Source organism: Microtus oregoni, unplaced genomic scaffold (assembly GCF_018167655.1).
Source record: "Microtus oregoni isolate MIOR12 unplaced genomic scaffold, Mior012 000015F_ref0000493, whole genome shotgun sequence".
Classification (NCBI taxonomy): Eukaryota; Metazoa; Chordata; class Mammalia; order Rodentia; family Cricetidae; genus Microtus; species Microtus oregoni.
The window spans coordinates 792,348-819,942 of record NW_024543074.1 but is presented as its reverse complement, the minus strand read 5'-3'; the positions used below and the strand labels follow the sequence as shown (position 1 = coordinate 819,942).

The 27,595-nt window shown below is 38.3% G+C and overlaps 1 protein-coding gene across 8 annotated transcripts in view; it reads left to right on the top strand.

Moving 5' to 3' along the window:
* The window catches only part of LOC121456165 (cyclin-dependent kinase 12), a 77,663-nt gene that overhangs the window by 3,867 nt on the left and 46,201 nt on the right, over positions 1-27,595 (top strand). For 5 of the 8 annotated variants that reach the window (XR_005975608.1, XR_005975607.1, XM_041664036.1 and 2 more), the window contains exons 2-6: positions 3,477-4,355; positions 12,072-12,248; positions 13,925-14,067; positions 15,413-15,583; positions 21,360-21,549. Coding sequence is in view for 6 of the 8 variants with exons in the window: in XM_041664036.1 (XP_041519970.1) it covers positions 3,477-4,355; positions 12,072-12,248; positions 13,925-14,067; positions 15,413-15,583; positions 21,360-21,549 (1,560 nt within the window). In the remaining 2 variants the exon portion in view is untranslated. The remainder of the gene's footprint in view (positions 1-3,476; positions 4,356-12,071; positions 12,249-13,924; positions 14,068-15,412; positions 15,584-21,359; positions 21,550-27,595) is intronic. The other 3 variants (XM_041664037.1, XM_041664034.1, XM_041664035.1) reach the window with 2 other exon arrangements.

Sequence of the window (27,595 nt, the reverse complement as noted above, 5' to 3'; positions counted from 1 at the left end):
TTTAGAGTATTAACATTAAGGTTACTTGAAAAATTTTTTACTCTTGAGTTTAGAAATTTAAAGGGTTAAAAGAGAATTTTGGGTGAGTTTTTGTTTTGAAATCATTCTTTTTAGATTCTTAGATATGTGCAGATAACATGTTCTCTTAAGTGAACTGAGAAACTTGTGTTCTTTTAATTGAAATGAATGTAGTGATGGCAGATATAAACCTAGTAGTGTGTGGAGACAGTATGCTGGTGGGGTATGCAAGTATAAACATAAAATATTGGAAATATGCACTTTTTGTTGTGTTGTACAGAGCATTATTTATATTCATCCATTATATAATTTTGTTTATTGCAATTCCCAACAGTAAGTAACCAAAAAAAAATTATAGAGTGTGGAACCTGAGCAGACTGGCACACATCCATAAGTTCAATGTTTTGAGAAACTGTAGCAAGAGAATTTTGATTTCAAGGCTAGCCTGGACTGTTGTTTGAAACCTTATCTCAAAAAGACCAAACAGTGGGCTGACAAGATGGCTCTCTACCTGAGTTTGAGCCTTAGAACCTCATGTAAGGTGGAAGGAGAGAACTGACTTCAGAGTTATCCTCCAACATCCATAGATCATATACATGCACAATAATAATAAAAATCTATTTCTTTCTTTCCTTTTTCCCCAGCTTCCTTTATTTCTTTATTTTTTCTTTTCGCAATAGAGTTACTCTGTGTAGCTCTGGCTGTCCTGGAACTCACTCTGTAGACCAGACTGACCTCAAAATCAGACTCAGAGATCAATCTGACTCTGCTTCTCTAGTGCTGGGATTAAAGGCGTGCGCCACCACTGCCCCACCAAATTTATTTATTTTTGAGATAGGTCTCATGTAGCTATGGCCAACCTACAATTTTTTATATAGACCAGACTGGCCTAGAACTCAGAGATCCACCTGTCTCTTGCCTCCATAGTGCTATTAAAGGCTTGTGCTATTATGCTGACATAAGAAGAATTGAAAAGGCTCCTTTCCCTCCAAAAAGAGGGCTGGTGATATAATTCAGTTTACATAGAATGGTTAAGGCCCTATATTTAATTTTCTATTTTTTCAAGAGAGGGTTTCTCTGTGTAGCTTTGGCTGTCCTGGCACTCTGTATAGATTCTTCATTTGGGAAAAATAGACTGGGGAAAAACACCATTTTGGTTATGGGTCAGTGCTTGGGAATGAACTCAGGGATTTTTGCATGTTAAACAAGTGCTCACTATGTAGACCAGGCTGGCCTAGAATGCAGAGATTTCACTTGTCTGTGATTCTCTATAGACATTATAGTGTGTCACTAAAGGTGTTTGCCATAACACCCAGGCTTGGCACCTCTTATTTATTTATTTGGCACAGGGTCTGATTATGCAGCCCTGGTTGGCTGGAAATTCATGTAGACCAGGCTGTCTCAAATGCCTGTCTACCTCTTCCCAAGTGCTGGGACTAAAGGCTTCATGCTTCGCTTTAGTTAATTTTAGTAGCTTGGATTGGTTTTCTTCACACTGAATCTTGAGCAGGACAATGTAAAAACGTAATTAATGACACTTTAAAATAATCTGTTCTGTAGATTTCCAGATTTTATTTTACAGTCATTCTTCATAATTTTTTTTTTTTTGTTGGACTGGAAAAATGGCTTAGCAGTTAAGAATATTGGCTGTAGCTGGGCAGAGTTTGAAGCTAGCCTGGTCTACATATCAAATTTCAGGCTAGCCAGGGCTACATAGGATGATCCCATTTCAAAAACAAAACAAACAAGTAAGTTTATTTGTACATGTAGTAATTTCTTGTTTTATGTGTCTTAAAAAGTTGATTGGAAATCATTTTTGTGTTAAAGGAACTAAGTAAGACCTTTAATATCAGCACTCTGGAGATGAGGACACAACTTTGTACTAAGCTGAGGCTGTAAGTAGTACCCTAGTTAAAGGGTTAGAAGTTGGGCTGAAGTATTAGATCAGTGGTTAGGAGCACTGGTTGTTCTTCAGGAGGAAGATTCCCAGCACCCATACAGTGACTCACAAACGTCTCTAAATCCAGTCCCAGAGATTCTGATGCTCTTCTCTGGACAGTGGACACAGACAAGGTGCTCTTACATAAATAAAGGCAAAGATTTATAAAAAAAAATTCTTAAAGTAAGCTTTGTGACTATGACTACATAGTGGGCAATTTTGATGCTTTCGTTTTTTAATTTTTTTTTAATTTATTTTTCCTATTTTCAAGACAGGGTTTCTTTGTTAGCCTTGTTTGTCCTAGAATTAGCTCTTGTAGACTAGGCTTGCTTTGAACTTAGATCCTCCTGCTTCTGCCTGCCAAGATGAGATTACAAATAGGAGCCAAGTCCTAGCTAAATGAATTTTTAGTTTTACTTAATTCAAATGTATATTCATGCATGATTGAGAATCTTTAAATTTCCTTTTTTGTTTTTAGATAATAGTCTCAAGTAGCCCAGGCTGGTTTTGAGTTTGCTGTATAACAGGATGACTTTGATTTTATTTTTTTCTTTTTTAAATCTTTAAAATTTTATGTGTGTTTGCATGCATGTATGTATGTGTTCCATGTGCATGCCTGGCATTCAAGGAAATAAGAAGTGACTGTTGGATGATTTGAGCTACCAAGTAGGTGTTGGGAAATGCGTTTAACCACTGACCTTTTTTTTTTTTTTTTTTTTTACTTTTCAAGAGGGGGTTTCTTTGTGTACCTCTAGCTGTCCTGGAACTCACTCTGTAGACCAGGCTGGTCTCGAACTTGCATATATATGCCTGCCTCTGCTTCTGAAGTGCTGAGAATAAAGGTGTGCACCACCACCTGGCCAATCCTTTTTTGTAGTGCCAACTTTGAATCTCTTTCTCTCTGTGTGTGTATCTGTGTATGTTTTCTGAGATGGGTGTCTCAATATATAACTATGGCTGTCCTGGAATTCACTCTGTAGACTAAGATGGCTTTGGACTCACAGATCCACCAGCCTGTCTCTCCCAAGTGCTGGGGGTAAAGGCATGTACCCCAATGCCCAGCTTGGTTTATAATTATTTTATATGTATGGATTGTTTGACTGTATGTCTGTGTACCGTGTACTTGCAGTGATCCGGGAGACAATAAAGGGAGTTGAATCACCTGGAACTAGAGTAACAGATAATTAAATACCATGTGGGCTTTGGGATTAGAACCCCAGACCTCTGGAACTTCCAGTGTTCTTAATCACTGAGTCAGTCTCTCCTAACCCCATTTCTCCCCTGATTTTTTTTTTTTTTGAGATGGTAATCTTGTCTTTGAACTCAGATGTTCTTATGCCTCTGCCTTTCAAGTGCTAGGATTAAAGGACTGTGCCACCATGCCTGGCTTTAATCATCTTTTAAAATTGATAACTCAGAATGGGATCAAATTTACAGATGTAGACCCTGTTTTGCTGACCTATTGTCTTCTTTTATCTCTGTTTATTGTCTATTTCAAACTGCCTTTTTATTTTTTCAGTAGGAAATCCATGAAGTCCAGAAGCAGAAGTCCTGCATATTCAAGACACTCATCTTCTCATAGTAAAAAGAAGAGATCCGGGTCACACAGCCGTCATTCCAGTATCTCACCTGTCAGGCTTCCATTGAATTCCAGCCTGGGAGCTGAACTCAGTAGGAAAAAGAAGGAAAGAGCAGCTGCTGCAGCAGCAGCAAAAATGGATGGAAAAGATTCCAAGGGTTCACCCATCACTCTGACTAAAAAAGATAAAGTTGAGGTGAAGGAGTCAGGGTTAGAGTCTAAAAAGTTACCCAGAGGTATAAAGTCAGAAAAATCTATCCCAGATACTGAACTGATAAATGTAGCACATTCAAACACAGAGGTAAAAAATTGTTTAGATGTAGGGAAAGTTAAGTTGGATGAGAACCTGCAGAAGCATCCTGTTCTTAAGGATTTGAAAGCTCAGGGAGTAAAAGATACTAAACCTGTAGCACTGAAGGAGGTGATTGTTACTTCTAAGGAGACAGAGACTTCAGAAAAGGAGGCCCTTCCACCTCTCCCCACAATTACTTCTCCACCCCCTTTACCATCTACTACCCCTCCACCTCAGGCACCCCCTTTGCCACCTTTGCCTCCACTACCAGCTATTCCACTGCAGCCACCTCTGCCTCCTCCCCAACCACCATCTAGTCAAGCTCCTGTTTCTAGTGCTTCAACTTTGCCCTCTTCTCCTCACCCAAGGACATCTACTCTGTGCTCTCAGACAAATTCTCAGCCCCCTGTCCAGGTTTCTGTGAAGACTCAAGTATCTGTAACAGCTGCTATTCCACATCTGAAAACTTCAACATTGCCTCCTCTGCCCCTCCCTCCCTTGTTACCTGGAGATGATGATATGGATAGGTAAGTTCCATAATAGAATGGAAGAAGTCAGTCTTTTTGATCAATAATGTATTTGCTTTTTAAATTTTTTGAAACTATTAGACTGCTTATCTTTTCAGGATGCTTTTATTGTTAGGAATTGCTTTTTTGTTTTTTAGTGGAAAACGATCCATTTTGTTTTGCTTTAGACTAGAGAATTAAAACTTGGTGGGTTTTTTTCTTTTCATTTAAAAAAAAAATTACATTGTTTATTTTCAAGTGTGTATAATGTGTCTCAGTGTGGAGACCAGAGGAAAATTTGGTGGGAGTCAGTTCTTTTTTGTCCTGTGTATCCAGCCTCAGGCTTGGTGGCAAGTGCTTTTACCTGCCGAATTATCTTGATGGGTAGCTTTTGGGGTTAGGCAGGGATAGGGTGCTGTTATGCTCACTGTGTAGTCTCAGGTAACCTTAAGCTCACAGCAGTCCTACCTCAATCTCCAGAATGCTGGAATTATAGGTATGTATCACTATGCCTGACAAAAATTAGATTTTATGTGTGTGTATGCTTGTATGACTATTTTGTCTATACATATGTATGTGTACTGTGACTGTGTGTGGTCAGAAGATGATGATGGAACCTTTGGAATAAGAGTATGGATGGTTCTAAGCTACCTTAAGGGTTCAGGGAACTGCACTCAAGTCTCTAGAAGAATAGTAGTTAATTACTCTAAATTACTGCTCTTAATTATATCTTTCCAGCCCCACTTTTACTCAATTTGAGTATTTTTTGTTTGTTTATATGCATGTGTGTGAGTCTGTATGAATTTATGTACACCACATGAATGTAGGACAATGTAGGCCAGAAGTTATTGGATCTCTTAGGACTGTAGTTATAAGTGTTGATGAGCTGTCACGTGAGTACTAAGAACCAAATCAGTTCCTCTGGAAGAGCAATAATCACTCTTAAACCCATGAGCTATTTTTCCAGGTCTAAGTGTACTTTTTTTTTAAAATTTATGTGTGTGTACATATGTGTGCATCAGAGTACAAAAGGCACCCTGATACCTCATGTCTTACATAACCATATTTCTCTGCCATATCTTTATTTTAAAAAGTTTATTGTGGGGCTGGAGAGATGGCTCAGAGGTTAAGAGCACTGGCTCTTCTTCCAGAGGTCCTGAGTTCAATTCTCAGCAACCACATGGTGGCTCATAGCCATCTGTAATGAGATCTGGTGACCTCTTCTTCCAGAGGTCCTGAGTTCAATTCTCAGCAACCACATGGTGGCTCATAGCCATCTGTAATGAGATCTGGTGCCCTCTTCTGGCCTGCAGGCATACATGCAAACAGAACACTGTATACATAATAAATAAATTTTAAAAAAAGTTTATTGTGTGTGCGTGTGTGTGTGTGTGTGTGTGTGTGTACCATGTTGTACATGTGAAAATCAGAGGGCCATTTTGTGGAGTTGGTTCTTACCTTTGTTCTTTACATAGGTTCCAAATGGAGCTCAGGTCAGCAGGGTTTCATGACAAACATACATCTTTACCCACCCAGCTATCTCAATACCCCTGTTTTCTTTTTGTAATATTTTGATTTTAATATCTATAAAGAATTTTTAGAGTGATACTTTTTGCTTGTTTGTTTATTCCTTCAGAGAGGGTTTTCTCTGTGTAATGGCCTTGACTGTCCTGGAACTTGATCAGGCTGGCCTTTAACTCACAGAGATCCTCGTGCCTCTGCCTACTGAGTGCTGGGATTAAAGGCATACACTACCACCTCTGGTGGGTGATATAATTTATAAAGATCACTTATCCTATAGTTAAAAAAAGAGCAGTATGTAGAATCTTTGATAATTAGACTATAACTTACAATGGGATGCTCTTAAATTTTAATTAGTATTTTGAGTGTTGATTACTGAAATGATTATGAAGCATTTTATGAAGCATGCATCTTTTTTTTTTTACTTTATGTTAATTGGTGTGAAAGTATCAGACTTTCTGGAACTGCTGGGGTTACAAACAGTTGGGAGCTTCTATAAAGGTGCTAGGAATTGAACCGGGTACTCTGGAAGAGTCAGTGGCTTTAACTGCTGAGCCATCTCTCCAGCCCCAAAGTGTTAATCTTATAAATGACATTATGAAAGTTGGTTTTTTTTTCCAATCTATTGGGCCATACTAGCTGAACAAGAAGACCTCCAAACAGATATGCTTTAGCCATATAGCAGTCTATAGTCTTACTGGTTTTTCTGTTGAGATCTTACCCTCTTATTTTCTAGGGGATGAGTTGCATTTACTGTTGTAGACTTCATTGTAAATAGAAAAATGAGTGCCATTTATTTTAAATTGCAAACCTACTTTCCAACTTTTTCTTTTTTTTTTTTTAAATATTTATTTATTATGTATACAATATTCTGTCTGTGTGTATGCCTGCTGGCTAGAAGAGGGCACCAGACCTCATTACAGATGGTTGTGAGCCACCATGTGGTTGCTGGGAATTGAACTCAAGACCTTTGGAAGAGCAGGCAATACTCTTAACCACTGAGCCATCTCTCCAGCCCTCCAACTTTTTCTGATATCAGTAGTTTGACATCATTAGTTTAAGTATGATTCTGTGTGTGGGTGCATGAGTATATGGAAGTGCAGGCCTGCAAACAGAGGCCTAAAGTCAGTCTTGGGTATTGTTCCTCAGGAGTTACTCACCTTGTTTTTGTTTTGTTTTAATTTATAAATATATTTAATCTAGCTGGGGGTGGGCCATTAATACTAATACTTGGGAAGCAGAAGTAGGCAGATCTAGTTTGGTCTACATAGTGAATCCTAGAACAGCCAGGTCTATTAAAATCCTGTCTTAAATTTTTTTTTTTTTAAATTTGAATTATAAGTATTTTGCCTGCATATTTGTATGTGCATTGTAAGATTGGGTTTCTCTGTGTTGCCCTAACTATCCTGGAACTAGCTTTACGGAGCAAGCTAGCCTTGAACTCACGAGATGTGGTCCGTGTCCCCCCCCCCCCCCCCCCCCCCCCCCCCCCCCCCCCGCCTTCTCTGCCTCCTGAGAGCTGGGATTAAAGGTGTGTGCCACTACTTGTCTGACCAGGTCAGCTGTTTCTTATATACAAGAATTACAGCAATTTAAAAGGTGAACCTTTTAAAAAAAATGGTGAAGCCGGGAGGTGGTGGCGCATGCCTTTAATCCCAGCACTCGGGAGGCAGAGACAGGTGGATCTCTGTGAGTTCGAGGCCAGCCTGGTCTACAAGAGCTAGTTCCAGGCCAGGCTCCAAAGCTACAGAGAAACCCTGTCTCGAAAAACAAAAAAATAAAAAAATGGTGAATGAGCCAGGCGGTAGTGATGCAAGCACTAGGGAGGCAGATCTCTGTGAGTTCAAGGCCAGCCTGGTCTACAGGAGTGAGTTCCAGGACAGGCACCAGAGCTACAGAGAAACCTTGTCTTGAAAAAACAAAAAACAAAAACAAAAGGTGAATGAGAAACCACAAACTATACATACAGACAGAGTGTGTACATCAGTATTTCCTAGTAACTATATTAGCATATAACATCTCTTTATGTCAGGCTCTCTATCCATACTTTGCACATTTAGTGCCTTATAGTAAAAGCTGTAGTGTTTGTTAAATTTGGAATTTTATGGGTCTTCATTTTTTTTCTAGGTTTTTAGTATATTGAAATTTACTGAAGCAAGATTTTGACTCCTTCAGATTGGTGTAGTCTGAACTGATAGTACATGTCTTATTAAAAACTCATCCTTATAAACTTCCTTAAACTAGAATTTTCTTCTTTTTTAGACTAGTCAAATGCAGTAGTGAGAAAGGGGGGAAGTGTAGAACAGGAGTTCAATCTGTAACTGACTGTGAACAATCAATTGAGATAACTCACTACCTTCGGACCATTCTTGTAGAATGTCTTTTTTTCTTTTTTTTCTAAAAAGACTGTCTCTCTTTGTAGACCTGCCTGTCCTAGAACTCTCTGTATACCAGGCTGGTCTTAAATTGATAGAGCTCCTCCTGCATCTGCCTCTTTGTGTATTAGGATTAAAGGCTAGCAGGATGCACATTTTTCAATGGTAATAAACTATATTTGAAGCCATTAAATAAATCTTTGAGAAAAAAGTCAAACATAGACTTATAGTCCTAGACATTTCAGATATTTTGAGTTTTCTTGTTTTCTTAAGTGAACAGAACTAGGAAAATCTCTTAAAATCCTGAAAAATTGAGACTATAAAGAATATTTTGACAGTGTTTATTGAATTATGATTTTCCTTTATATATTTAAAAATTACAAAAATTTTGAAAGCTTATATTCTTTTCTCATTTTTTGCTAATAAACTTTTATGCTAGGAAAATCTGACTGTAGATTCTTATGAATGTTCATCTTTACTAGGAGTATTTAAATAGGAAGCGTTCGTGATTATACTTTATTGACTTCCCAGTTGTGGTTTATGTGGTACAAACTAAGTAGATTCCTTAATTACTCATTTATAGGGGATTAAGATGATAAAAACTAGTAAGAAGCATTACCTCTTAAAATTATGTTCTTGGGGGTTTGTTTTTGTGTTTTTGTTTGTTTTGTTTTTTTGGAAACAGGGTCCCTTTACACACGCCCTGGAACTCCACTACAGAGGCTTGGCTGGCCTTAAACTATGAGATTAGCTTGCCACTGCCACTTGAATGCTGGAATGAAAGGCATGTGGTAAATGTAGGGGGCCAGCCACGATAATGTTAAGTCTGGGCAGGTCACCCAAAGGAAGTTCTTTACTTCCAACCATTATCACCTGGTACTCTGGCCATCAATAAATTTAAATAAGAGGCCTGAAAAAAAAAAAAAAAGAGGCCTGAGTCTCAGTAGTTTACCATGAAGCAATACCTGGTAGCCAGAAAACACCACAAACTGAGATTACCCGACCCCCACTCAAGAGCAGACCATTAAAGTTAATGTATATAGGATCACCTGCCAGCACACCTCACCAGGACACCCCCTAGACAAATGTCAGCCAATCAGGGGGTCTTGAACCTCAGAAACCCCTAACCCTCACCTTTTCTACAATAAAAACCCAATTCTAATTTATTTTATTTTTTTTAAATATTTATTTATTTATTTATTATGTATATAATATCCTGTGTACATATATGCCTGCAGGCCAGAAGAGGGCACCAAATCTCATTACAGATGGTTGTGAACCACCATGTGGTTGCTGGGAATTGAACTCAGGACCTTTGGAAGAGCAGGCAATGCTCTTAACCGCTGAGCCATCTCTCCAGCCCCCCAATTCTAATTTAGCTCGGTGCTCTCTGTTATTCCAATACATTGGACGTGCAGAGAGACTGAGTTTGCAAACTTGATTAAAATAAAGGCTCTTTGCTTTTACATATGGGACTCGGTCTCCTTTGTTGGCTTTTGTGAGGACCCCACGGGTTTGGGCATAACATTTGGGTGCTGTCTGGGATCCCCCAAAGCCTACTAGGACTACCACCTGTAGAGCCTTCAACCGGCCTATGAGTTTTTGTTTCATGTTGTTAAGTTTTCTGTGTTCATGAAACATCTCTCATGTCTGTGTCATGAGTTTTTGTGACCTGGCCCAGAATCCGTAGTGCCTGAAAACGATCTGCCGATGCGCAAAAAGATTACAGTCTTCATGCCTGGGAAGACGTTCTTGGGCCCTTCTGCAGAGAGTGGTTCTCTCTGGGGAGACACGCGGGTCTCTCAGTTCTGTGGTGAGACACGCGAGTAGCATGGTCAGTTGGCTTTTGTGGGGACCCCGCAGATTTGGGCATAACAGTAACAACACACACACATACACGTGCATGCATATACACAATTTTAAAATAAAACTATTTTTAAAATTTGGATTTACCAGGCTTTATAGCAAATATCTATAATCCCAGTACACAGGAGGCTAAGATAAGAGGATTGCTGGGAGTTCAAGGCCAGCCAGAAATACTAGTGAGATCTTGTCTCAAAAATAAATAAATAAAAAACAAAAAACAAAAGCCCCAAAAGATTACAATTTCTAATTTCTAGAAAGCTGACTTTATCTTATTCCTACTGACTACTCTGATTTGCTAGCTATATAATCCTGTAATGGTCTTATAATAATTTTGCTGTCCCAAAGACAACCATGCAGAAAAAAAAAGAATAAGTTTGCTGCTTGATTTATTTATTTTTTTTCACCTTCTTCGAGATAGGGTTTCTCTGTAGCCTTGGAGCCTGTCCTGGAACTGGCTCTTGTAGACAAGGCTGGTCTCGAACTCACAAAGATCCGCCTGCCTCTGCCTCCCGAGTGCTGAGATTAAAGGTCTGCGCCACCACTGCCTGGCCCCTAAATTCTTTTTAAGTCTTTAGTCATCAAGTGATAAATTGTTGGCCTTTTTCATTTAAATCTTTGTTAGAGAAAGTTAAATTTTGTTAAAGAGTAAGTTTCATGGATTGTATGAGCTGCAATCATACATTGTGACTTTTAGAACTTGGATTGCACATTTTATTTCATTTCAATAAAAAGTATAATTGAATAACTTATGTATTTTAAATATTGAAACAGCATTACATATAGTCACTGGCCTTAATAAATAATGCTTGCTGTGTAAACTGGGCAGTGGTGGCATACCTTTAATCCCAGCATTCGGGAGGCAGACTCAGGTGGACCTCTGAGTTCAAGGCTAGTCTTGCCTACTGGAGAGAGTTTCAGACAGCCAGGGTGGTTATTCAGGTTCACCCTGTCTTGAAAAGCCAAAAAGAAAAAAACAGCAAAAAACAACTTGGCAGTGTAATTGAGGCTAGCATCTTTTAATTTCTAATCCTTCTGCCTGAACCTCACCAAGTTTAGATCCTTCCTTCCCCTTCCTCACCAGATATACTGGGTATTTAACTCAGGATCTGGCACCTGCTAGGCAAGAATTATATCACTTTGAATTAGAGAAATGGCTCAGTGGTTTAGAGCACTGCCTGTTCCTCTAGAGGACCTGATTTCAATACCTTCCTGGCAGTTTACATTCCATCTGTAACAACAGTCCCAAGGTATCTGATGCCCTCTTCTGACCTCTATAATCATTGCATGCATGTAGTGCATAGACTGTACATATAAAAATAAATATTAAGTGAGTTCAAAGCCAGCCTGGTCTACAAAGTGAGTTCCAGGACAGCTAGGACTGTTACACAGAGAAACCTTGTCTCAAAAAACCAAAAATCAAAACAAAACCAAAACAAATTAAAAAAAAATTGTAATTAAAGTATACCTAAAATATTAACATATTAAGAACATTCCCCCACTATTTTCACACATGAGAAAATAGGCGTATTCACAGTGCTTACTTTAAGTAATTTTACTATAATATTTGGTAAAATGAAAACACTTAATCTTGCTCTTTAATAAATTGGTTATATTAATCAGTTAATTAACTAATATACTTCAATAAGTTCTAACTTTTTAGTATGTTTTTAGATTTATTGTTATGGCTATGAAAGTTTTAGCTACATTAATGTATGCATACCATGTGTATGTCTGGTTCCGACAGAAATGAAAGGAAGGCATGGTATTCCTTGCAACTGGAATTATTTATAGTTGTGAGCTGTCAGGTCTGTGCTGGGAATTGAGCTGCAGTCCTCCTAAAGAGCCTATTTTGGCCCTTAGCCATAATTCCATAAGTAAAATCTTTAATCTTTTTAATAGTTGTGCATAATAGTATTCTTTTAAAGCTTATTTGAGTAGTCTCTGAGTAATCTTTTTATCTCTCATCTCTACTCAGTCCAAAAGAAATGGTTCCATTAAAGCCTGCAAAAAAAGAGAAGGAGCAGAGAACTCGCCACCTACTCACCGATTTGCCTCTTCCTCCTGAGCTACCAGGTGGTGATCCATCTCCCCCAGATTCTCCAGAGCCAAAGGTGATTACGCCTCCTCAACAACCGTATAAAAAGAGACCAAAGTAAGTTCATCAGTTAAACTGATTAAGTTTTTTTGAGAAAGGGTTTTTCTGTTGCTATGGTGCCTGCCCTGAAACTCTCTGTAGAGCAGACTGGCCTCGATCTGACAGAAATCTTCCCGCCTTTACATTCCGAGTGCTGGGATTAAAGACGTGTGCCACCACTGCCCAGCATGTGACTTTTTTATTTTATGTGTATGGGTATTTTTTCTGTATGTAGTTCTGTGCCTTAAATACTCTCTTAAATACAGAGAGTCCCAAAGAGGGTGCTAGGTCTTCTGGGACTGCAGTTATAGTTAGTTGTAAGTCATCATGTAGGTGCCAGGAATTGAACCCATGTCCATGACTTTTAACTGCTTAGTTATCCGTCTCACCAGCACTTGAGGGATTTTTCTTCTTTTTAGTTTGTTTTTGAGACAGGGTTTCTCTGTCTAACTTTGGAACCTGTCCTGGAACTCAAGACCAAGCTGGCCTCGAACTCACAGAAATAACTCACCTGCCTCTGCCTCCCAAGTGCTGAGACTAAAGGCATGTGCCACCATGGCCTAGCTAGGGATCTCTTTTTAATTGAAGAGTATTCTCTTCTGTTTTTTATCTAAAATTTATATATCTTTTACAACTCATAGAAGCGGGAGTTAAAAAATACATCTTTTATTTCATTTTCATTGGAAACAGTCTTTGCAAGGATGCTTTTCTATTCCTACAGATCTTAGTTACTGTTTTCTCACTGTGAAGAGACACTATGGCAGAGGCAACTCTTGTAAAATAAACCATTTAATTGAAGGCTTTCTTACAATTTAAGGCATTTAGTCTATTGCCACAGTTGCATACAAGCACCATCCTGAGAACTACATTTTGATTCATAGGCAGATAGTGGGAATAATACTGGGTCTGGCTTTGGCTTTAGAAACCTCAAAAACCACCTCCAGTACACACTTCTTTCAATAAGGCCACACCTGCTAATCTTTCTAATCCTATCAAAGAATTTCACCACTTGATGACTAAATATTCAAATATATGAGCCTATGGCAGCCATTCTCATTCAAACCACCAAGCATAATACATAGCTAACGTTTTTGTTGTTGTTGAGACAGGAACTTACTATGTTTTTCTGGCTGGCCTGGAGCTCACAGAGATTGCATGCCTTTAATCCCAGCACTTGGGAAGTAGAGGCAGGCTGATCTCTTGATTTTAAGGTCAGCGTGCTCTATAGTGTGAGTTCCAGGACAGCCAGAGAGACCTAGCTACTTAGTGAGATCCTGTCTCAAGCGAAAAAAATAAAAACACCAAACCACATTTCTTTTGAAAAGCAATCCATGTACTTAGTGAAAACTCACACATTCTGCTGCACTACCAGCTTGTATCATTTTGAAGTCAGAATCCATTATAAACACTGACAGTTTATTATATTTTTTCTGCCATTTCAACAAAAATTTTATAAATAAAACTGGACAGTGGTAGCACACACCTTTAATCCTAGCACTTGGGAGATAGAGATTGATGGATCTTGGTGAGTTTGAGGCCAGCCTGGTCTACATAATGAATGCCAGGACAGGCTTCAGAGCTACACAGAGAAACACTGTCTTGAAAACAAAACACATTTAAACAAAACAAACAAATGTGTAAAAAGACAGTCATTTAATCGCAAGGTAACAGTTTTTAATTGGTTTTCTTTTTAGAATTTGTTGTCCTCGTTATGGAGAAAGAAGACAAACAGAAAGTGATTGGGGGAAGCGATGTGTGGATAAATTTGACATTATTGGGATTATTGGAGAAGGAACGTATGGCCAAGTATATAAAGCCAAGGACAAAGACACAGGTATTTCCTTAAAATTCTTGATGTCAGAAGCATAATAATTTAATAATTACTAGTACTTTAAATAAATTTAGTAAAGTAAGTTTTAGATTTTAATTTGTTCTCTTAATTATTAAGTAGATTAAAATGTTCCAAAAAATAGTTTTGTCAATTCTTAGTTTTGGTTTACTCTAGGACCTCCCTACACTAAGTCCTTTATATAAAATAGCCTAACATTTGCATGTAACCTCTGCCCATTTTCCTGTATAATTATCTATAGACTATTTGTTACCAATAAAAGCAAATTATGAATAAGCATTATTAATAATCATTCAAGGATTAATGACAAAGAAAATGATTTTTGAACATGTCCAGTTCAGACACTATCTCCTTCCATCTGGAAATGTTTTTAGTTTATAGTAATTTGTCCATGAATGACATACAAAATACAGAGAGCTGAGTGTATGGTAGTTTACTATTAAAGTTTTCCTTTTGAGCTAGTTCAGTGGTAGATGGTTTGCATACATTTGTGAGGTTCTGGATTTGATTTTCAGCATTACAAGCTAAAATTTTAAATTTTCTACATTTGTTGTCGATTCTGAATATTGATTTGACTTTTTGATAGGTTTTGTTTTTTGTTTTATATTCTGTTTTAGTCCTAGAATTTGAATTTAGGGCTTACACAAGAAGTCTATCAAAAAAGCTGTAATCCCAGTCTTCTTTGTTGTATATTATAAACTGTTTGTTGCTTTCTGGAAATTTTTATGTGTTATTTTGTGGGGAACGTATTTTATTTATTTATATAACTGATTTAACTTTTATGTCCATTGGTGGGAAGGTGCCATATCCCCTGGAACTGGAACTACAGACAATTGTGAGCTACCATGTGGGTGCTGGGAACTGAACATGGGTCCTTTGGAAGAGCAGCCAGTGTTCCTAACCACTGAGCCGTATTTAGCAAGTGCACATACATGTGTCTGTTTCTGGCTTTGGTTATATTTGCGTCATGGTACACAGCAAGGAGTCTGTTTTCTTCTACCATGTGATATCACTGGGGAAGCAGTGGTAGAAATTTAAGTTGGAGACAGCTTAGTCTACTTAGCAAAACCTTGTCTCAGAAATGAGAAAGAGAGGTAGGAAAAGAATGAGATTATGTATCAGCTTGAAGATAGGAATAAGGCTGGTTGTGTACCCTGATGTTAGAAGGCATTCTTACCATAGGCTCAAAGCTCAATCTCAGCCTCTTAAAGAAAAGAAGGGAAACAGAGGTTTTATGTAAAAAATACAAAAATGCGTATGTCTGAATACCGGTTCATGACAATGACTAATAACTGCAGTTGATTATAGTGACAGTCCACTTATATTTTTGCAGGAGAACTAGTAGCTCTGAAGAAGGTTCGACTAGATAATGAGAAAGAGGGCTTCCCAATCACAGCCATCCGAGAGATCAAAATCCTTCGTCAGTTAGTTCATCGAAGTGTTGTTAACATGAAGGAAATTGTTACAGACAAACAAGATGCACTGGATTTCAAGAAAGACAAAGGTAATAGTAGAATTTTCTGCATCTTTAATTTCATGTATATGAGATTTTATCTGCAAGCACACATATGCCTGCAAAAACAAAAACTGCTCTTAACTATAGAGTCATCTCTATCTCCATTTATATGAATCTTGGGGGCTGGGCAGGGAGAGTTGACGGGTTTCTATCTAAGTAGTACTAACCATTCTGTAACTCACTAAGTAGACCAGGCTGGCCTTGAACTCAGAGTTCTGCCTGACTCCGCCTCCAGAGATCTGAGATTAAAGATAAGCCCAGCATTTATTTATTTTTTAGATAGAGTCTCCTTGTAACGCTGACTCCTGGAAATTTCTGTATGTACACTTTACTATCTTCAAACATGAACTTAGGTATCTACTTTCCTCTGACTCCCAATTTTATTTTTTTTAAAGTTTATTTATTTATTTATTCGTGTACAGTGTTCTGTCTGCATATGTGCCTTCAAGCCAGAAGGGGGTGCCAGATCTCATTTTAGATGGTTGTGTGCCACCATGTAGTTTTTGGGAATTGAACTCGGGACCTCTGGAAGAGAAGCCAGTGCTCTTAACCTCTGAGCCATCTCTCCAGCCCCCAAGTGTATTTTTATCTGTATAAATGTTTTTGTCTGCGCGGAGGCCAGAAGAAGCACTAGATGTCCTGATACTGGGGTTACCAATGGTTGTAAGCAGCCATGTGGATTTTTAGAATTGAATAGAGATCCATTGCAAGAGCTACAAGTGTTCTTATTTACTAAACCATACTTGCTATGTAGAACAGGCTGGATCTCCTGGAGCTGGAGTTGTAGGTGGTTGTAAGCCACACATTGTTGTTACTGGGAACCAAACTTAGGTCCTCTGCAAGAGCATTATGAGCTCTTAAATGCTGGACTATCTTTCCAGCTCCTATTTTGTTTTTTAAGACAGGGTCTTATTGTGTAGTCTAGGCTGGTCTCCAGTTTCTTGTTAACTTCTTCGTTCAACAGCCTGCCAAATAATGTGATTATAGTTTTATACTACCACACAATTTTATTTTTCCTTTCTTAGCTTGCTTACCACTGTGTGAACTTTTTAGGATATTATCTCACGAAGCTAGGCTAGCCTCAAGCTTTCTATATAGGTAAGGATGACATTGAACTTATTACCCTCATGCCTCTATCTTCCAAGTGCTGAGATTAAAGTGATGTGCTGCCATGTGTAGTTCTGCCAGTGCCAATTTTTTTTTGACAGGTTGACCTCAGTCTTCTTTCTTTCTTTTTTTTCTAAGATCTATTTATGTGTACAAATGTTTACATGTGTATGTGCATGCCATATGTGTACAGTGGCCACAGAAGTCAGAGTTGTTGTCAGATCCCCTGGAACTGGAGGTATAAGTGATTGTAAGCCATCGTGTGGATGCTGGAAATTGAACTCGAGTCGTCTGCAAGAACCATAAGTGCTCTTAACCACTGAGTCCTCTCTCCAGCCCCAGAGTTTTGCTCCACCCCCTTCCCCCAAGCACCTATTTGATTACTTTTCAACACAGGGTTTCCCTACGAAGTTCTGGATGTTCTGGAACTCTCTTTGTAGGCCAGTTTAGCCTCAAGCTCACAGGGTTCCAACTGTTTCTATATTCAAGTGCTTGTTTTTGTAAACTTGTTTTATTTCTATTTTATGTGTGTGGATGTTTTGCCTAAAATGCATGTTTGCATTTTATACATCCAGTACTGGTGGAGGACCTATAACTGACATTATCGACAGTTGTGAGTAACAGAATGGGTGCTGGAATCAAATCTGGATCCTCTGCAATAACAGCAAGTGCTCTTAACTGCTGCTCCTTCCTTTTAGCCCCAAATCTTACTTTTTTATTATTATTTTTTTGGGGGGGTGTGATATGAGTTAAGGTGATTGCAGATGAGGGCTTTAAGAGATAGCCCCCTCATTATGAGGAACTGAATTAAATTCCTAGACATCACACAGAAGATTTAGGCATGGCGGAGTACACATGAAATCCCAGTGTCAGGAAAGCAAATGGGCAAGTCGTTGGCACTGGCTGGTCAGTCATCCCATTGACTAAGTGAATTAAATAAAGCAAGAGACCCTGTTCTTAAAAAACAAGTTGGGACTGTCCAGATGGCTCAGCAGGTAGAGGTTCTTTCTTTCAGGATTGACAACCTAGGTAGATCCCACAGGTGACGTGAACCATTTCCTAATTTTTTTTTTTTTTGACCTTCCCATGCATGCCACGCACACACAAACAAAATAATTAACAAGAAAAAGACAATGAATGCCACCTGCATTGACCTAAAATATGTATTAGCAGATTAAGCTAGGTATGGAGTTATATTACTATAATCATAACTGGAGGCTGGGCCGAGGATCACAGGTTCAAAGTCTATGAAATATGTTTGAGTCCAACATAGGATAATATATAAAAACTTAATTCTTTTTTCAAAAGAGTGATTTTTGTTTGTTTGACTTTGCTAAATAGCATTGTTTAATAAAATATACATTTTTAGGCCAGGTACTGGTGGTGCTTGCCTTTAATATCAGCACTTAGGAGGCAGAGGCAGGCAGATGTATTCGAGGCCAGCCTAGTCTACAGAGTGAATTTCCAGGACAGCCAGGGCTACACAGAAAAATCCTGTTTCACAAACCAACTAAGCAAAACATGCATTTAAAAAACAAATACTTTATGTGTATGGGTGTTTTGTCTGTACATACCACATGTGTACATGGTGCCCACAGAGACTAGACATTAGATTCCCTGGAACTGGGATTACAGACATGTGGGTTCTGGGAATCAAACCTGGATTCTCTCAAAGAACAGCCAGTGCTTGTAACAGCTGAGCCATCTCTCTAGCCCCCTAAACATTCTTTATGAATAAATTTCAAGGTAGTATGTAAGATAAAATTACTTAGTCAACTGATTTTTATAGTAGTTTTAGATTGATTTTAAGAAATACAGTAAAAATTTATATAGCCTTAATTTGAAGCCATCCTTGCATATATTCCCCAACATTGAACCTAGTCATGCACTCTACAACTAAGTGTGTGTGACTGTTATCATAGGTATGTAATGAACGTAATCATTTATGTTTGTGTAATTACAGTCTATGCTGCTCACAAATAGTTAAACATCTAAGTTTTTTTTTTTTTTTGTTTTTTGTTTTTTTGAGACAGGGTTTCTCTGTAGCTTTGGAGCCTTCCTGGAACTCCTTTTGTAGACCAGGCTGGCCTCAAACTCACAGAGATCCGCCTGCCTCTGCCTCCTGAGTGCTGGGATTAAAGGCGTGCGCCACCACCACCCGGCTACATCTAAGTTTTTTGTTGCTTTTTTTTTTTTTTTTAAGATTTATTTACTTATTATGTATACAATGTTCTGTTAACACATACACACCAGAAGAGGGCACCAGATCTCATAGATGTTGTGAACCACCATGTGGTTGCTGGGAATTGAACTCAAGACCTCTGGAAGAGCAGCCAGTGCTCTTAACCTCTGAGCCATCTCTCTAGCCTCTTTTGTTGCTTTTTTGAGACAGGGTTTTTCTTTGTAACAGTTCTGACTGTCCTGGAACTCATTCTGTAGACCAGACTATCCTGGGACCATTGGTAACCTCAGCTCCAGGGTAATTTGACATTCTCTTCTGGCCTCCTGCACACTTTTAATCAGTAGTACATACCATCACATAGATACATATAATAACAAAAAACCCCACAGCTGAGCCATATATCTAGTTTTTTCTAAGAAAAATCAAAGGTGCTTGTAAGGTGCAGTATGGGTTTTAGATATGAATTCCTAGTCCTCTAGTAGAGCAACCAGTTCTCTGCACTATCTCTCCATCCCATATCTGTTTTTCTAGTGTTATCTGGTCTTAGCTTAGTCTTCTCCAAGGTACTCCTTTAATTCCATTTTTCTTTATTGGAACTTTGAACTGTTTGAAAATGTTCAGGAAACTGAGAATGTTTGTGTCCTCATTCTGTTCTTTACCTCCCCCCCCAAAAAAAAAATGAAAAAAGGAAAAAAGAAATGCAAAGGGATGAGGAGCTGTCTTAGTGGATAAGTGCTTGCCGTGCAATCATGAAGACCCAAGCTGAGCATAACAATGCATGTCTCTGATCCTGCATTTCGTAAGGCAGAGAGACAAATGAATCTCAGGGACTCACTGCCCAGTCTCTCTAGCCAAAACAGTAAGCTTAGTAACTAAACAGTAAGTTTAGTGTGAGACTGTCTCAAAAAATAAGGTGGAGAATGATAGAAGAGGACAATAACCCAGAGTCAACCTTTACCCATGATACCATGTGTACATATGAGCCAGGGTGTCGTTGTGCACATACTGTGTGGACGTGCACACTTACACAAAAACATTCTATCTCTTTAAAAAATGAATGCATACCATTTGGGAAATGTGAGAGAGTTCTTGAAATCTACCCTATATATTAAGAATCCCTGCCTTGTACTGAGGATGTATAGCTAAATTATGGATTATTTGCCTAGTTACACTTGGTACCTTGGGTTGGATTTTTTTTTTTTATGGTACTATTGAACAGAATTATAAACCTGGAGGATTTTGTTGTGTTTTGCTAAGGTTTCAAAATGCCCGGACTTCTCTATAACTGTGTAGTTAAGGGTGACCTTTAATTTCTCTACCACACATGATTTATGAGGTATTGGACTCAAACCCAGGGTTTTGCTAGGCATAGTGGTGTGTGTCTTTAAACTTGGGAGATTTAGGCAGTTTGGGGGCCAGCCTGGTCTGCAGATCTACATATCTGTAGTGTAGGTTCAATGCCAGCCCTGTCGGAAAACAAAAACATAGTACAAACCCAGGATTTTATGCATGCTTGGCAAACACTCTCCCAAGTAAACTACAGCCTCAGCCTGTAGGACTAGAATTCCACATTTACAACATTGGTATAAATTCCAAATTCCCTACAGCTATTTTTAGTGTGTTTCTTACTACTTTTTACCCATTTCTGAATTTATGTGTTAGTCTGAGTTTATAGCACATGTGTGTGGGTACCATTGAGTTCAGAAGACATCAGATCTTCTGGAACTGCAATTATAGGCAATTGTGAATTGTGCTCCAGAGTTAGAGGCCAACCTGCATAGTCAGCTCCAGGCAAGCCAGGGCTACATATATATAGTAAGATAGATACTGTTTCAAGAAAGGGAGTAGAAAGAGGAGAGTTGGAAAAGGTGATTCAAAGGACCTTTATTTGCTTGCCAACACTCACATGTCAGTTTACAACTATCTGTAACTCCAGTTCCAGTGGATTCAGTACCATCTTCTGTCCTATGCATGATTCGTGCGTGGATGTGGTGCACTGATATATATGCAAACAAAACACTCTTCATATAAAATAAAATACGTCAAGAAAAAAAAGACCCAGTTTATAACAAATGGGCATGGTTGTCTTATACAAAATAAAACAAGAAAAACTATAATTGCCAGCTAATTGATTTGTCCCAGGGTCTGTAACTGTTAATAAACTTTTGATCTTGAAGTATATAATATAAAAATATAAGTTCTCTTAAAACATAAGTAATTCACATATAGGTAGTGTGGGTATCAAGATTTATTGGTTCATTACTTATTTAGTATAAATTATATTATAAATAAATAATTAATTATTGCAATAGTGTTATATATCCTTAGAAAAGGAAAATTATTTTATTAGTCTAATTTTTAGGTTATTTATCTATAAAATCGGTTGTTCCAGGGAGACTCTAGTTAACCTCTTTTATATTCAAATTTGGGAATTGTTATTTCAACTTTTTTAAAACATTTTTTCGTGTTATGTAGGTGCCTTTTACCTTGTATTTGAATATATGGACCATGACTTAATGGGACTACTAGAATCAGGTTTGGTGCACTTTTCTGAGGACCATATCAAGTCATTCATGAAACAGCTAATGGAAGGATTGGATTACTGTCACAAAAAGAATTTCCTCCATCGGGATATTAAATGTTCTAACATTTTGCTGAATAACAGGTAACATAATAAGCAAATGAGGCTAATCACTTGTTCCCTTTCTTTTGGATTTTGGTCTAGATAATTAGGATATAAGCAATGCAATTCTTTTTTACTTGTTCTACATGTTGAATGTGTTCATTTATTGTTGTCTCTCTCCTTTTGACCTCTTATATCTTTTCTAATGTAATGTTAGATTAATAAAATAGGATTTCAAATATTCTTTAATTGCCAACATTCTAGAGTATTAATCTACTAGAGAATATACCATATAGTTAAAAATAGTGCTGTTATCCAGAGAAAACTTAAATATATATTTGGTTCTTAGTATCCTTCTTTAGTGGAAAGAAACATCCCTCCCCTGTCAACTGACTTTGTCAGTTACTTCTTTTAGAGGAAGATCTTGCCTCAACACACACCCCCAACACACACACAAATTCTCATTCCCTCCCCCCCTCCCCCCCTTCTCTCTCTCTCTCTCTCTCACACACACACACACACACACACACACAAACTCACACTCACAGTTTGGTGGTGGTTGTGGTAGGAGGTGGAATAAGCAGCTGTGTGGGATTGCCTGAGATTGTCCAAATTTTAACGGTAAAAGCCTGGTAGTTTACACTCTGCAGCTGAGTTAAGGAGTAGAGCTAAGCAATTTAGCTTTTCAATTCAGTAAGAATTTTTAGACAGATGTAACATGAAGGAGGGCCAGGCTTGCTTGTTGGGTTTCTGTCCTGCCAGGTACCCCCAGCTGTTTAGCCCTAAAGAAAATCACACATAAGTCTCCATAAATTATAAGCTGATTGGCCCATTAGCTCTAGCCTCTCACTGGCTAACTCTCACATCTTTTTTTTTTTAAAAAATATTTACTTATTTATTTATTTATTTATTATGTATACAATATTCTGTGTGTCTGCCTGCAGCCAGAAGAGGGCATCAGATCTCATTTCAGATCGTTTTGAGCCACCATGTGGTTGTTTGGAATTGAACTCAGGACCTTTGGAAGAGCATTGCCTTAACCTCTGAGCCATCCCTCCAGCCCATAACTCTCACATCTTGATTAACCCATTTTTCTGATCTATGTTAGCCATGTGGCTCAGTACCTTTTTTCAGTGGGGCAGATCACATCGTGCTGCTTCAGTGGTCTGGGCAGGAGTGGGAGGAATCAGCTTCCTCCTTCCCAGAATTCTCCTGTTCTCATTACATCATTTCTACTTCCTGTCTGGTTTTCCCACCTATATTTCCTGCCTGGCCAATCAGCATTTATTTAGAACATGGTTGACAGAATACAGACAATTCTCCCTCACCAGACTCTCAGTATGTACCGCAAGTGGTTTTTAACTATGATTCTCTTTCTCAGCCTCCCAAGTGCTGGGATTAAAGGCATACATCACTATAACAGACCATGTTAGTTTGTTTAATTTAGAGTCACCTGAAAAGATGCAGCTTTGAGGAATAAATAGAAATAATCAGAAAGATTGACAATGAAGAACCAAAATCTCTGACATTGCTTATACAAAAGCACATGAAAGAGAGCATGGCTGCAATACCAGCACTGTAGAAGCTAAGGAAGACTGAGGATTTGAAAGTAGAGTGGGAATAGAGCTCAATTGGTAGTGCCAGTGTGCACCAAGACCTATGTAGTACCACATAGCAGTTTCATGGCCAGCCTGAAACTGAGACTCTTAACTTCAAAAAGTAAAAAAGTAAATGGTGTATTATGTTTAGAAAACTATAAACATAATTATAAACATTATTACTGGAGCATGAAGTAAAGCAATTATGGTGAAAGGTGAATCCAAATTGTCACTAGGAACCAGTTTATGATTATGTATATCCTACTGAAGAGGTTCCTGTTACCTACAGTTCGGGAGGGGGGCATTCAAGATGTCTTTGTAAAGCAGTACTTTAAATTATACTTTAATGCCTTTATTGTAAGGGAAGCAAGACATATAAAGATTTATTCTTAAACTGGAACTATGTTTACATTCTTATAATCACAGCTAGTAGGAAAGTTAAAGTGAGAGAATCAGGAGTTTATGCTAGCTTGAACAATTTAGTAAGACACCATTTTGAAAAAAGTTTTTTTTTTTTATCCGTTCTCTTCCTGTCTCTGCAACTCAAAATATTCTACTAAGTCTATATCAATAATTCATAGTTCATCTGTAGTCTCAGCTACTTGGAAGACTGGAGCAGGAAAATTGTATATTTGAGTTTGCCTAGTAACTGGTAAGACTGTCTTGCTGGGCATAGTGGTATATGCCTTTAATCTCAGCACTTGAGTGGAAGAGGCAGATGGATCTCTGTGAGTTCAAGACCAGCATGAGCATGATCTGCATAGTTCCAGGACAGCAAGAGGTACATAGTGAGACCTTGTCTAAAATAAAAAAGATCTGTCTAAAGGTAAGTGTGGTAAACACCTTTAATTCTAGCCTTTGGGAGGCAGGGACAGGTTTTAGTTTTAGGAGTTCAAGGCCATCATGGTCTCTGTTATGAGTTCCAGCCCTGCCAGGGATACATAGCAAGACTCTCAGTGAAGAAACAATTGGCGACTGGCTCAGCAGTTAAGTGCACTGGTTGCTCTTCCAGAGTACCCTGGTTTAATTCCCGGTACCCACATGGTACTTTACAGCTGTCTGTAACTCCAAGATCTGCCATCCTCATACAGGCAAAACACCAATGCATATTTAAAAAAAAAAAAAAGAAAATAAAAATAAAAAAATTATTTAAGAAAGAAAAATACAACTGTTTTGTCCTGGAATTTTCTGTAGACCAGACTGGCCTCAAACTCAAAGATCTGTCTGCCTCTGCCTACTGAGTGCTAGGATTACAAGTGTGCACACCACTACCTGGCTGAAAAAAAACAATGAGTAAACTAGGATTATAGCTGGCTATAGCTGTGGCTCAGTAGTATAGCCCTAAATTATACAACAAAAGAAAATTTAATGATAGCTGTCAGTTTGAGGCTTTTTGGCACTTAGTATTTTATTTTCTTCTTCCTGAGAGGATATCTCGGAACAAGTAATAATTATAGTTCTGTTTTATATATATTTTTAGTGGGATCCCCTTTGACTAGTCCCTGACTTCTAGAGTCATAGAGATTGAAATTTTATATTAAATTGAAGTCCATCATGGTTACTAATTGAGATGTGCGAAGCCACAAGCCAACTTGATCCTTCAAATTTCTAATCCTGCTCACTTTGCTCTGTACTCAGTGGTCTTCATTTTTATTGGGTGCCACAGAAGATAGGGTCTTCTCCATCAGTAGAAGTATTTATTGGTTCTTCAACCATTCCAGGCTTAGCTCTGAGGGTTCTGTGAATGGCTATGTATGTTGGACATATTCCAGTTATTTAGCACAAGCACAAGGTGGTTATCAGGGGTGGGGGGAGAAGAGTATCTTTAAGTCAGGCTTGGTGGCAGAGGTTTATCTACATAATGAGACCCTGTCTAAATAACAAAATTAAGTTGAATCCAAGAGAAATGGCCAAAAAGACAGGAATAAGGAAAATAGTGACAGCAATATGGTCATGTTTAAAAAGGGAGTAGTCATAGATATCAGATTACAAATTATAATACTTAAAAAGAAAATTTGCAAAGCATAAGGTCAGAGGTGACATTAACACACAGTTAAGGGAAGGAAATATACTGTGATAGACAGTTGAATTTCAGGAAAATAAGGTGCTAAGTACTTGAAGATCATTTCAAAAGACATTTTAAAGTCACAGTCTCAGAAAGGATTTTTTGCTATTTATATGTGGATCTGTTTTCTTTTTGTCACTGGAATATAATAAATAAAATAATAGCAGTTTTTGTTCATGCCGAAATTTGGCAGTACTTCCACAACAGAGTTTCAGGCTAGCTTGAGCCATAAGACCTTATCTTTAAATAAATAATTAATAAATGTGCTGGGAATATAGCATAGTTTTAGAGTTCTTTTTTTTCCTTCCTTCCACTTTATATTTTTTAAAAATATTTTTGAATGATTTATCTAATTTTATTTTTATGTGCATTGGTCTGAAGGTGTCAGATCTCATGGAACTGCATTTTCAGACAGTTGTGAGCTGTCATGTGGGTGCTGGGAATTGAACCCAGGTCCTTTGGAAGAGCAGTCAGTGCTCTTAACCGCTGAGCCATCTCTCCAGCCCCCTCCCCCTTTTTAATATTTATTTATTTACTTATTTATTATATATACAATATTCTGTCTGTGTGTATGCCTGCAGGCCAGAAGAGGGCACCAGATCTCATTACAGATGGTTGTGAGTCACCATGTGGTTGCCGGGAATTGAACTCAGGACATTTGGAAGAGCAGTCAGTGCTCTTAACCGCTGAGCCATCTCTCCAGCCCAGTTTTAGAGTTCTTCTCTATCATATATGAGGTTCTAATTCAGTTCCCAGCATCACAAAAAGAAACAGGGACAGTGAGATGGCACTTGCTGCTAAGCCTGATGGGAGTTCACAGGGTGGAAGAAGTGAACTGACTCCTGACACACACACACACACCATGGCATACATACAGAAATAAAGACTAATAGCCACCTTTAATACCTGCCTAGAAATAAAGACTAATAATTACCTTTAATTGCACTTGGGAGGCAGAGACAGGTAGATCTCTGAATTTATTGCCAGCCTGGTGTACAGGGCAAGTGTCCAGGATAGCTAGAGCAGCACAGACAAGCCCTGTCTCAACAACAACAACAACCAAAAAAAGCAAAAAAAAAAAAACAAAAAACCCAATAACCAAACAAGTGAAGAAGTACTTTTCTTAGTCCCTACTGTGATTCATGTAGCAAATGCTGGTGATTTCAAAGGATAGCAAAATTTCCATAGATATATTCTTGAAATGTAATTTTTGGTTCTCTTTTGTACCCTGATTTTGGTTCCTCTTGGGAACTCAGGATAGCAATAGTCAAGAAATTGAGTTTTTTTTGTTTGTTTCTTTTTTGCTGTTTTGTTTTGTTTTTCGAGATGGGTTTTTTTCTGTGTAGCATTGGAACCTGTCCTAGAACTCATTCTGTAGATCAGGCTGGTCTTGTCCTCACAGAGATCCACCTGCCTCTGCCTCCCGAGTGCTAGGATTAAAGACGTGTGCCACCACCACCTGGCTGTCTTTCTTGATATTTTTTTATTTTTATTTTATAATTTATTTATTATGTATACACTGTTCTGTCTGAAGACCAGAAGAGGGCACCAGATCTGTTACAGATGGTTGTGAGCCACCACGTGGTTGCTGGAAATTGAACTCAGGACCTGTGGAAGAGCAGTCAGTGTTCTTAACCTCTGAGCCATCTCTCCAACCCATTTTTCTTGATAGAAGATAAATATTCCTTTACTTTTTTCTTTTCTTTTTAATTTGCTTATTAATTAAACTTTAAAATGTTATGAGCCAGGTGAAGTTGTTCGTGTTTATAATCCCTACATTTGGGATGCTAAAACTAGAGGATTATCATAAATTCAAGGCAAGACTGTATGATGTAGTGAGATCATGTTTCATATAGTAAAGAAGGAATATTTTGGGCAAATAGATAAAGGTGTTCAGACTCTATGATAATGGTTGATTTTAATGTAAAGTTTTGCTGCTATTACTTTTCTTGTTTCAATAGTCTGTCCCTTTGCTCATACTTTTGGGGACCACCTCCTGGGATAACCTCTTTCCTATACCCTCTGATTATATATTTATTTATGTACATTCATGTTTTACTTGTGTGTATGCCTGTGTAAGAGTGTTGGTTCCTCTGAAACTGTAGTCACAGACAGTTTTGAGCCACCATTTGGGTGCTTGTTATTGAACCTGGGTCCTCTGGAAGAGCAGTCAGTGCTCAACTGCAGAGCCATTTTTCCAGCCCGTACTATCTGATTTTTGTCTTACCTGAGCTATTGGGTACCTTGAATGTTCTCTGCCACTCAGCTGTATATCTTCAGTTATTTGTGCTATGAGACAGGATCATACTCTGAGGCCCAGGCTAGCCATGAACCTGAACCCCTTGCCTCTAATGCTAGGATTAGAAGTATGTGCCATCATGCCTAGCCTTAACTATCTCTTAGTCTAGAACAGACCATTTCTCCC